At 35.9% G+C, this 12734-nt stretch overlaps 1 protein-coding gene across 6 annotated transcripts in view; it reads left to right on the forward strand.

Annotated features, from left to right (window-relative positions):
- ZMAT3 (zinc finger matrin-type 3) overlaps nucleotides 1-10430 on the forward strand; it is a 39319-nt gene extending 28889 nt beyond the window's left edge. For 3 of the 6 annotated variants that reach the window (XM_004003136.5, XM_042234224.2, XM_012098748.5), the window contains exons 4-6: nucleotides 95-261; nucleotides 383-483; nucleotides 2989-10430. In XM_004003136.5, coding sequence (XP_004003185.1) covers nucleotides 95-261; nucleotides 383-483; nucleotides 2989-3200 — 480 coding nt within the window. In that variant the 3' untranslated portion in view covers nucleotides 3201-10430. The remainder of the gene's footprint in view (nucleotides 1-94; nucleotides 262-382; nucleotides 484-2988) is intronic. The other 3 variants (XM_012098751.4, XM_060405116.1, XM_060405119.1) reach the window with 1 other exon arrangement.
- Nucleotides 10431-12734: the final 2304 nt, after the last annotated feature.

Consider the following 12734-nt stretch of genomic DNA (forward strand, 5'->3'; position numbering starts at 1 on the left):
GGGTTATTTTTCAGCTCCCAGAAGGAAGGAACTTTGAGAAGAAGAGAACAGAGCCCACACTCTAAAGCCTTGTTTGTTGTGTCTTTGCTGCCAGGTGGGCTCCTTTAAGCCAGGAGGCAGAGTGATCCTGGCCACCGAAAACGATTACTGTAAGCTCTGCGACGCCTCCTTCAGCTCTCCGGCTGTGGCCCAGGCTCACTATCAAGGCAAGAATCATGCCAAGAGGCTGCGGCTGGCGGAAGCTCAGAGTAACTCATTCTCGTAGGTATTGCCGTTTTCTCTTAGGCCAGAGTGTTATGTGAGACTCACTGTCTCCAGAGAAAAACAGTTGAAAGGGAGCCTTGTTTAGAAGTCTCACTCTTTTAAAATGTCTCTTCTCCAGAGACTCCTCAGAGGTCGGTCAACGGCGGACCCGGAAAGAAGGGAATGAATATAAGATGATGCCTAATAGGAGAAATATGTATGCAGTACAGAATAATTCAGGTATTCTGTGGCTTTTCGCATGCCTTGGCTATGTTTTGCAAATGGTGTCCATTATTTTTATTTCCTTTAATGGTAATAGCCCTGAGAATTTGGGATTAGGTTTCGTTTTGTGGAATTGGTCTAGTGGCTTTTCAAGTTGGTGTTTATTTCAGGTCTTATTTATTTATTTCCTATTTAATATTATTTATTTTGATTTAATTTAATTTTTTTTACATCAAGAATATGACTTTATTTCAAAGGACCAAGAATAAGAAATGAGTTAAATGGAAAGGTGATAGATACATCCTTGGGTTCTAAGACCCAAAATGCAACTTTTAAAAACGTTGAAGTATATTTGATTTACAAGAATTGCACATAACCGAGTCTATGTTTTAAAGTGTCTTATCTTAGTGCCTTTATGTTACTTATGGTATTTGCCAGCTGAGACATTTAAATGTAGTATAAAAATGAAATATTTGGTTTCAAGCTGCACCATATTAAATCCTCAGTTATTAGGGAAAATAAAAATGATAGCAGTGGTGTTTAACCAGGGGAGTGACTCAGATTATCTGGGGAATTTTTATAAAATACACATAGTTGAACCATGACTTAGAGATTTTCAATCAGTAAATTTAGAGTGGGACTCAGACATGTATGTGTGTTGCAAATGCTTCCTCGGTGATTGATACATACTTTTAGTTCAGAATTACTAGTTGCTAGGAATATTTTCTTCATTTTCTGATCATTTTCAGTAGGGAGAGTAGTCCTTCCTCCTTTCCCTACCCCAGCCTCCAGTGCACGCACATATGAGCAGAGGTCACCCATGTGAACAGTAAAACAAACAACAACAGATTGGAAAGGCAAAAGAAGCCTAGAAAAAGGGACATATAGAACACAATGTAATAAGTCTCATGAAAGTCTGAAACACTTATCATTGTTGCAATAAATGTAAACTTAAAGTCCCAGTGAAAAGAAAATTGTAAGATTAATAGAAAATATTCAGTTGAAATGAAGGAAGCTAAGATAGCTGTCTTAGCATAGATTAAAAAAAAAAACAACGAAAACCTTTAGGACAGAAGGCCATTTAGATTTATGTTCTTGGATCAGAGTACAAGTAAATGAGATGTCAATAATATTAAAAATGCAGAATTTGTATGTGTTTGGAAGTTTTTAAACATTTCTAGTACTGCGATTCATGGGGTTGCAGAGTCGGACATGACTGAGCGACTGAACTGAACTGAACTGAAGTAACTCTCTCGCCAAAGAAAAAATCATACTGGTGATTGAACATTCTTAGAATCACATTATAATAAAAATGTATCAAAATTTGTAGCATGTAGTCAAAGTAACATTTTGAGAAAAGCCTTCAGTTCAATTCAGTAGACTCTTTGTGACCCCATGAATCTCAGCACTCCAGGCCTCCCTGTCCATCACCAACTCCCGGAGTTCACTCAAACTCAAACCCATTGAGTCGGTGATGACATCCAGCATCTCATCCTCTGTCCCCTTTTCCTCCTGCCCCCAATCCCTCCCAGTATCAGAGTCTTTTCCAATGAGTCAGCTCTTCGCATGAGGTGGCCAAAGTACTGGAGTTTCAGCTTTAGCATCATTCCTTCCAAAGAACACCCAGGGCTGATCTTTAGGATGGCCTGGTTGGATCTCCTTGCAGTCCAAGGGACTCTCAAGAGTCTTCTCTAACACCACAGTGCAAAAGCACCAATTCTTCGACTCTCCGTTTCTTCACAGTCCAACTCTCAGCCTTAAATGTTTATTATTATAGTAGGAAAGCAGAAAAGTATTGAGCTAATGGTCCAACTTAAGTCAGTTATATAAAAAAAGAAAATAAAATTATCAATAATTCCACCAACATTTTTGTGTGTATTACTTCTGTAAAATGGAAATGTGATCATATTTTGTGATATTCTTATTCAGTGTAATGGCATATTATAATCAAATATTGTAATTACAGAGTTTTCTATAGCATTGTTTTAGTGACTATTTAGTCTTTCATTACATTCATTGCTATGATTTTTTTTGAGTTGTATGTTTGGATCTTTCCTTTATCCTTACCCTCCCAAAAAAACTTTTATAAACTCTAGTTAAATAAATGTCCTCATTGATAAATCTCTATGCAAAAATTATCAACATTTTCTTAGTGAAATTCTTAGAAGTAGAATTTTTGGATGAAAATATTAGCATAATGATATAACTTTTGACATAATGCTTAGAAATGAAAGTGTTTCTAAAATTATATTCACTTTTTAGAGACATTGCCATTTAGAGTTTGGGTTTGGCTCTACAGTAACGTTTCTGGCAATAGTTGGAGGAGTCATTTTAGCTTTTTAGACTGAACGTGTATAAAATTGTAAATAAAAAAACCCGTTAACTTCCCATTTTTTTCAAACTAGGAATCTGTGAATTTTATACTTCGAGGTTAGAATTACAGATGACAGTGATAATTGGTCAGACCGTCATTCGCTTAGTGGGTATCTTGAAGTGAATATGTTGCTCTTGTCTCTGTTTCAGCAGGTCCTTACTTCGGTCCCCGCTCTCGGCAGAGAATCCCCCGTGATCTGGCCATGTGTGTTACTCCAAGCGGCCAGTTTTACTGCTCCATGTGTAATGTCGGGGCTGGCGAAGAGGTGGAATTCCGGCAGCATTTAGAGAGCAAGCAACATAAAAGCAAGGTGTCTGAACAACGATACAGGAATGAGATGGAGAATCTGGGCTACGTATAGTGATTGTCATATTCAGATAGAGCAGCTTGTCCTGCCTGTTGCTCGCCTTCTGTCAACATGCCCTGCTTTGTGGTTCTTTTGATATGAGTACATTCCTCTGCTTAATGTTAATACACGTAACCTGCAGTGGTACCATAAGGTATCAGAATTGGGGAAGGAAGAGAATATGCTTAAGTCTTGATGCTTTTTCAGGTCAGTTGTGTTGAGCTGCTTAAAGCCTGTGACGTACCTACCCCATGAGACATACCTTTTCATCTTGACCAAGTTCTGGTCAACTAGTAGCCTGACCACTTAGAGCTTTAACTATTTAAAAACTTCATATTCTTTTACAGTGTTAGTGTTATGTATTGTTAAATAATTTCATTGAGTTTTTGCTTCAGATCATAGTAAAAGCAGGTAAGCAAAGATTTTAGTTTCCCAAGGTTTCTTTGGAATTACCTTCTCAACTCAATGAATTTTCAGTAGGATATACTGTGTAAACTGCATTAGAATCTTGCCTAGAACAGTGTTTTCTGTTTATCATGTCCCTTCCTTATTGAAATGCAGGTTTTCTTGCACAGTCAGACACTTCTAATGTGTTTGTGTACTTCAGATAGTGAAACTTGATTTTCAGTTGTGAATTTCGCACATTTAAATTCACCTTCTTTTCCCCCTCTTTTTTTCTCCTCCAGTTGAATTAGCTTATCCAGTTAGCTCATTTTCATGCCCCAGAATGGTGGTGTAGGTTTTCCAAGCCCCATATTTGAATATTCAATAAGTTTAGGATAGATGTGATTTTTTTTTAATGTATTTTTTTCAGCTGGTGTTGGGAAATGAAATGTGTTTGATTTTTCAGCTTAGAGTTACTTCGTGATAATAACATGCACTTATGTGATGGTCTCAACCGTAAGTTCAGAACCGTTGATGTTTTTTTCTGATAGACTTTTTAGATAAATGGATCCTTACATTTTACTTACATTCTTCTTTGTCTTGCTAATTTATAGACTGTCCTGAAAAATACCACTACTTTACTATTTCCAAGAAAGAAAAGAATTTTTTTAAAACAGTTAATCAAATTTTAGTATCATTTCCAATAGAAAAATACCCGAACTTTGGCATTATTCTTTATAATTCAGCTTCCTTGAGGATATAGATTAATAAAAATATAGATTACTGTCATATCTGATAGTTATAACAGTATTATTATTTTTGCTTTTTGTTTTTAAAATGAGAAGCTCTAGTGTTTTGTCTAGATTAACCAATGGAGGATTCTATGAACTTTCACTAACTGTATTTTACTTATTTGCTATATTTACATGGATAAGATGGGTGCTCATCCATACTCCTTTTGAAAGGCCATGTTCATAGAAGTTTATATTGAGCAATATCTTTGCACTATGGTAAATTCACTTTTGATTGCTTATATTACTAATTAAAAATAAAACTCCTATTTTTCCTTAAAAATTCTGTAGGCAAAAAGATAAGGAGAAGGAAAATTATAATCATCATTCCATTCCTTGTACTTCTGAACAATTTTTGAATTATCTAGACCCATATTTAAAATTAAGTTTTGTGATACTGGTACACTGGTACATTCTCTGGTACACTCTCAAGTTACCCTTCTGTTGAAGTCATGGTTTTTTGAAAAGTAGAATTACTTAGTAATTTTATTTTATCCCAGAAACAGAAGCATGAAATAATGTTCTGTTGAAGTTCTATCTAGACCTGTGAATCAGTATAATAACACTTTTTGCAGTAAGCTATAAAGTATAATTGATTATTTTAGGGCAATTTAGAGCTTCTCTTATTGATTAGTAGGTTACTCATTTTGCTGCTAAGTGTAACTTTTTGGTAGATTTTAATATGACAGTGCTGGCCACGTGGTTCTACAATTATTTAAAAATTCTTTTTTCCCCTCTCTGTATGTGACTACATATATGTGTACACATGTATATGTATATATATATGTAGTTATATACACACACACATATATAAACCTATGTATATATAGTTTTATGTGATACCATAGAGAAGATTTCATTGGATCCTTAGATATCAGTAAAAGATTATGGATAAGAATTTACATTTTATACAAGTGGCATTCATCCACTTTCAGCTTTTCCTTTGCAGATAAAATTAATGGAAGGATCTTCTCTACTCTGCCCACTTAAGAGTTTCATTTTATATATGTAATAGCAGTGGACTTAAGGCCTTGGTGTTTTTCCTGGCCTTGCATATTCAGGTTTCTAGTCTCTCAGTGCCCTTAACAGATGTTATGAATGCATAAACGCATTTTCTTTTAAAGAAAAAAGTTAGATTTATAGTGTTGTTTCTTACTTGTTCTATTTCTTTGCACTAAAAAAGACTGATGTTTGCTTTATATGACACCTTAGAAACCATATTGCCTACAATAGCTGGGTTTGCTCCTTACTTTCCAAACTCTAGGCAGTTGATAAATAACTTCCATGATTATAAAGGTTACATACACATCCAAAAACAAATCACAAATCTCTATGACAGTGGGTTGTGTTTTTGGCCTGTTACCTTGCAATATTCTCCTGTGTTCCATAGGTGAAACAAACGGTGAGAGAGGTGTCAGAAAGGAAATGCCTGGGTGAATCCACCTCTGCATGGTACAGTTTCTCATACTCATGCGTTCCTTACGGACAGTGTTGTTTTTTTCCTGTCAAAGAAGGCTGTTGTTAGTACTGCACTCAGTGATATGTGATCTCTGTCAGTTTCATTTAGTAAAATCAGGTCCTGCTCTGTAATATACCTTAGAATATGCACCTGTGCTCCCCAGGAATCACATTAATACCTTTTTATGTACTGTATACAAGGATGGACAGGGACCTAACCAATGGAAAACCTTTAGTCAAATAAGTAGATCGGCAAGAAGAACGCAGAGCATCAAAGTCTCTTCTCTGTGAATATCTTCATGTAAGTTGTCATTCAGAAATCAATGTTGAAGATAACAATTAGAAACTCTTCTAAAATATTGAGGGCAAGAAGATGTAAAGGAAAAATTTTGGTGTTCCAATTAAAAGATTAGATTGCTTATGTCTTGGAAGTGTTTTTTCAAAAATACTCAGCTATAGAGCTGAGTGTGCCATGTAATCCTTTCAAATCCACATTGAACAGGAAATGTTTTGTTGGTTTTGTCTTTGTATGTCCTGTATCACAACTTGTAAATATGTGCATGTTGTTTATGACGTGTGTCTATTTGTCTCTTATTGCACTGAAATCTGCAAGGCGAATAATTGTCCTATACCATTTGCAAAAACTTCCTCCAACTCTTCCTCACTGTTGCCCCTCTTCCTTAGTTGATAAACTTAGAAAACCATTTAGAATTTTTTGAAACCCTGAGATTGAATGAAAAATCATGGCTGTCTGAGATCATCTCCATGTCCCTCTAACTTAAACAGCTGAAAGGAAAGCATGAGATCTTCCACCTTATTTTATAGAGCTGTTCTCCAATACTGGTGTGCTTGCTTGTATCTACACTTTGAACTAGGATTAAAGATATATATATATACACATGTATGTGTATATACATATATATTATATATCTGATTAAATCTTCATTTGTAGATAGACTCGAGGGATTAATGGTGGTTTTAATGATTCCCTCACTCCTGAATCAGCGGAGACTATGAACGACGACAGTTGGAGGACTGTTCAGTGACCCGTGTAAAACGAGTCTCGCTTGTGTCAGGGGAGACATGTAACTGTTCTGCATAATACCCTCTACAGAGAGGCCTAGGAGTGATGGATTTGGAACCTAACCTGTTTTGTTTCCTCAGTGTCAGAACACAGGCTGGAAGGACCTTTTAAAAACTTGGTGGGGCATATATGAAAGACAACAGAGCTGCTTTAGAAGTAGAGAAATGTTTTGTCAGTATAGGTAAAAGTTTAATGCAAGCTTTTGAACAGATACTTTAAAAAGATTCTATCTTGCTGGCTTTTCTTTTTTCAACCAGCCAGATCACCATTTAGAAGTTTCATGCATCATAAAGAATGTCTTGTTGCTTTAATTTTTTTGGTGGTGGACCCCTGTCATTGTGAGCTATCACTATCAGTCTTACTGAAGGGACAAATAGCTGTGTAAATAGCTTCTCATATGACATTTCTACTGATAGCTGTTTGACTTTGTCTTCCCACTATGAATGGGAGGATCATTTATCAACTCCTCTTCTGGGTAGCTACCAAAAAAATACTGGCTTATGGTCCCATGTGACCCTGTCTTTGTTAAGCCCAGATTATGAGTGCCTTTAGCAAGTTTTAGCATTTCACAGAAAGAAGAGATGATATAATTATTGCCATTAGTCACAATGCATAAAATAGGAGCTTGGAGTAACAAAGCTTTGTGTGAATTCTATGTTCTACATCTTTTTTTTTTAATTCATGCAATCGCAATTTGATATTGAGTAAAACTATATGATAATTGATCAGGAACCATACATCCTGAAAATGAATCCAGTTGTACAAGGCTGGCAATGGTCATTGATTTTTTTTTCCACTTTGATCTGCATTGCGTTTATATTTAGTGATCGATAGTGTGGTGGATTGGGAAGAGCTTGATATTGATGTTTGGAAAAACTTTATTCCAGTGTCATTTTCAAATACTGTCTTATCTAATACTGTAGAGAGGATAGAATTATGTATTTGCACATGAAGTGTGTGAAGACTGTCATGCATAATGCTTATTCATTGTGCTGTTATGATTCATCTCTACATTTAAAACAGGTACCTTTACAAATCAGGTTCAAGATGTTTTCAAGTAAAATTTTCCTTACTATAATGAATTAAAAATTCTAAATTGCCTGTACTCTTTGAGTCTCTAAATGCACTGCTAAATTAATTTTACTGCAGAAATGCTAACATTTTTCTTGACAGTTTATTAGAAATTTTAAATGTACCTTAAAGTTGATGAATTTTACAGTATATTAGCACTAGATTCTACTATTAACATTTTCCAGTACTTATATTACCATATATTTGTCTTTATATTACCATATATTTGTCTGTCCCTCTGTTTATCCGTTGAACAATGGAATTAAAAAAATATATACATTCTAGTGTAAATTTCAGATACTTCCCTGAACAATTCAGCATAGGCATAATTAATTATAGTTTAATATCTGTTTACATATTAACAACTTTTAACAAGCAGTGTATGAAGTTGATAACCTGAGCCAGTTAACATATGTCTTTTTCTCCTGTGGACTTTAGCCTTCTTGTTTCTGTTTTTGTATATGCTTAGAGTGAGGGAAGACAACTCCTTTTTAAACTGAAGTTTTTTGGTGTTGGTCATTTTAATGCTTAATTGTCATACATTTTAAAGCTTCATGATAAGAATTTTTTCTTTATCCCTCTCTTTTGACGTATGTTTGCTCAACTATGCAGCTTCTTTAGAAAACTGTAAATTACTGATTGGGGTTTATCAAATCAGCTTATACCTCATTTCAATCTACTGCTGCTTTTTTCTCCATGGTATCATTTCTCCCTTTACTGCTTTCACCTGTTCTACCAGAGAATCGAGAGGCATAAAGGGTCAATCCCACAGACGATTAGCTGCTTAAAACAACTCTAGAAGAACAGATGGAGTCGTTTAGAAAGTTGAAACCATTAGTTTATCTAAAGCCTTTGAATTCCCTGAGAATTGTAACTGCCCATGCTTTCTCTTAGCCATAATTAGCAGGATTAAAAATGATTGTACTGTACAATGAGTTGTTGAAATTGTAAGCCTTAGTAACCATCTTTAGCTTTACTCTAGTACTGTTTAGGAAAAAGTTATTGACATATGCCTTTATTTTTATGCCAATTATTTTGTGGACAAAATCAGAAGAATTTAAGTGACTTGTTGCAGATTATGAAGATTCAGTGGGTAAGTCAGAACTGAAATTTTGATATCCTGGATTCATATTCTTGTGCTCTTTGATAAAATTCATGGCTTTCAAAATAAACACTCCCTTTAGGGCACTTAAAATGAAACTATGTATTTTTACTAATTAGACTTTCAGTTTTTTGGACATTTTACAATTCTTTGAACTTGAAAGATTTTTCCATGGTCATAGTTTCTCATTAAGTCAATGCAACTGCTAAAAATCTCACTTTGCTGTTAAATACTAATAACACAGGTTTTATCAGATTTCCTTTCATATTTACATAACCTTCATGATTCACTCATAACTCTTTCTGTGTAAGTGCTTAAGTGACCCCCTCACTAGTGAAAATAAATGTTCTATATCACTGATTATATGTATATTCTCTACATGATATATTTTTTTAAGGAAAAGAAACCCCACATGTCCGGGTGAACAATATTATCCTAGTGCAAAGCACATATAAAGCGGTTTGTTCTATTCTGAAAATCTGGCATTTACAGGAACAAAACTTTTAGAGTGGCTGGTTATTGTTTTACCTTCTTTTGGTACTTGAGCATCTTCCTGTGGTTTTGTAAATGTGTGTCATTTTGTAAGAATTTCATGTTGATTCTGTGTTACTTGGTGTCCACCTTGTGATATCCTCAGCTGACTGTAATAATTTAGTCTGGGTATGGGGTGTCTGCTTTGAAATGCCTTACTAGTGTGTGGCAGACTCTACTCTAAAGCATTCCGTGTGTCTGCTAAGACAATAAGTTGCCTCTCTTGGATGTATGCTCTAGATCCAGAAGCAAAACTGATTTTGCTTTCACTGTTAATGTTGCATTTTAGCTCATTGTTTTAAATTAGAGAATAAAATCATGGAGCCAAGGGAAACTTTACAACCCTTCATTTAATGGCATGGCAAACTTTAAAAATTGCTTTTACTGTTTCCCTAGAACGATGTTTCTGATAAAGGATATAGCTAAAAAATGCCTGCCAGAACTGTATGAAATTGCGTTTGTTTCCTACAGTTTCCCCTAAATGTCATACAGGGATTTAACATCTGTGTATGCTGTTGGGGCTTTGTGCCAGTCATCACTTTGGAAATCTGTGTTCTGAGGCTACATAAATGACAAAAATGTCTTGGGATTGAAGCCAATCAACTGTGAACTGTGAAACTGAAATTGCTCTTTTGGTTTTATTTTCTTAAGCATATTGAATAGAGAATCCTGAAAGTTATTTAAAATTTATACTGCTTCTGTTGATGGCTCATTTTGGCTGTGTATCCTCATTTATGTACTGATTTCTGATAAAGGCTTGACGTTATTATAGCAGTCATTTTGTGTTCAATTTAATAAAAGAGTTTCTGAGTCTTGTCTGCAAATCGTTTGGTTGTGAGGAGGATCAAAGACAGAAGGTGCATTGTCAGCACTGAGGTGCTGAGGTGTTATTTTTGATGCAGATGGTTGATGGCTGAGGATTCACCTTTTATCCATCTGCATGTAATTTGCCACCTGCTTCTAGAACTCATGGGGCTTCCGCAGAGGCTCTGTGGTAAAGGGTATGCCTCCAGTGCAAGAGACTTGGCAGGAGATGCTCTTTGATCCCTGGGTTGGGAAGATTCCCTGGAGAAGGAAGTGTCAATCCACTCCAGTATTCTTGCCTGGGAAATCCCATGGACAGAGGAGTCTGGCGGGCGACAGTCTATGGGGTCGCAAAGAGTCAGCAGACATGACCTAGCCACAGTCCACAGCTCTTTCCTTGAACTCAGAGTATATTGTCACCTACTTGGGTGTGCAGTAGAGTTAACCCTGCTGCCTACGCTACCCCATTCTCCCGTTGCTGGAGTTCACCTCGCTCAATTGGAGCAAGTTCTCAATTTTATTGATAGATTTAATTTTTAGATTTAAGTTTAATCTTTCCTTCAAATTCTGAGAAAAGTTGCTTAGCAGGACTGTAACCGTTGCTTCTGGAAGTAAACACATAGTAAGAGGCAAATATGCCCAATAATCTTTTGGGTGTTCATATATAAAATACTTTTGCAAATATAATCAGCTTATATAAACAATGTATTATAGGGGTATGGTCTTTGAAGCACTCTGGTTGACAGGATGCAATGTGCTTTTCAGTTTAAATACTCATTTTAAAAAGGTTAGAGCCCTGGGAGATGCTGCTGGGCTTTGTTTAATCGGGATGCAAGACACATACACTTGCTGTCGTGGGAAAAATTCTTGTGTCTGCACAAAAAAATGTTTCTGAATGAAGAGAACAGATATCATTGAATCTATCTGTGTTATAAAATACTCAAGGCATCAGCACATTTTATGAAATCATCTCCAAGAGATTTTTAGCTTAAAGTCATGATAATGAACATAAAAATAGTTTTAAACCACTTGAGCTTGTTAGATTTTCTTTCTTCAGGCATGTCTAAGGCTTATTTGTTTGCTGAAAATCTATTCAAGGTCAAGCACTGGGTGTTACCTTTTCAAATTGCCTGTATGGAAAAGACTGACACTAAACGTTCCCAGTCTATTATGAATCGATATAAGTGTTAAGATCAGAAATAGATCTTTTATGATAAGTTTTAAGATTTTTATCATCTGAGGTGAGGATGAACCCACTGAGTTTTGTTCCTCTTGTGAGATATTCATAAGCTGTTGAAAATTGGGAACTGCAAAAAAGATAAAGGCAAGTAACTATTTTGAAATATAAATACTATTTAATAGAGATATGATTATGAGTTCTTCCCCTCTACAAGGAAAAAATTTACCTAAAAATACACTCTATTGTGTGTGTGTGTGTGAGAGAAAGAGAGAGTTGTGTATTAAGGAGGAGTAGATGGAAATATGTTTTAAGGTGATCAAATACTTGTAATGAAGTATGTCCAAAGGAACAGATGGAAATTTGCCACTGGAAGAAATATGCTCCTCCACGGGCAGTCTATAACTTCTGCTTGGCATTTTGGATAAGTCTTTAAGTACATAATTAGAGTTTCAAATGTGTTTTGGCTGGCAGCCATCCCTCCAGACAGGAACAAGATGTCTTTCATATTAGCTTCAGTTTTTAATCTTTGCTGATGCCGGAGGCTCTTTTCTATCCCTGTTTTCTAGAAATAGCTTACTAGGGTATGGACTTTGACCAAAGGTATCTAGTGCCACCCTGTGGACTCTCTAAATCTTACAGTGAGCCGTTTGAATGTGGTTGGTACACTATCTTTGAAGAAGGATCTTTTGCTTAAAAACCACCTAGTGGTGGGAAGGAGTTTTTATCTGTACATAAAGTAAAGGCAGGTATGTCTTTGGGAGATACTGAGTGTGTTCTTTTACAGCTTTAGCTGCCAAAGTGCAGAGTGAGGAAGGTGGCAGATCTGCATTCAGGATATATATGTTTGTATGTATTTGCATATGTGAAAAGTGAAAGTGTTAGTAACTTAGTTGTGTCTGACTCTTTGTGACCCCATGGAGCCTGCCAGGCTCCTCTGTCCATGGGATTCTCTAGGCAAGAATGCTGGAGTGATTTGCCATATCTCCTCCAGGGAATCTTCCCAACCCAGGGACTGAAGCTGGGTCCCCTGCATTGCAGGCAGATTCTTTACCATCTGAACCACCAGGGAAGCCCCTGTATGCATATATGTGTATGAATTTATGATGTTTTTAAAAACGTCTATTTTGCTTTAAAGAATCCATCA

Source organism: Ovis aries, chromosome 1 (genome assembly GCF_016772045.2).
Source record: "Ovis aries strain OAR_USU_Benz2616 breed Rambouillet chromosome 1, ARS-UI_Ramb_v3.0, whole genome shotgun sequence".
In the NCBI taxonomy this organism is placed as follows: Eukaryota; Metazoa; Chordata; class Mammalia; order Artiodactyla; family Bovidae; genus Ovis; species Ovis aries.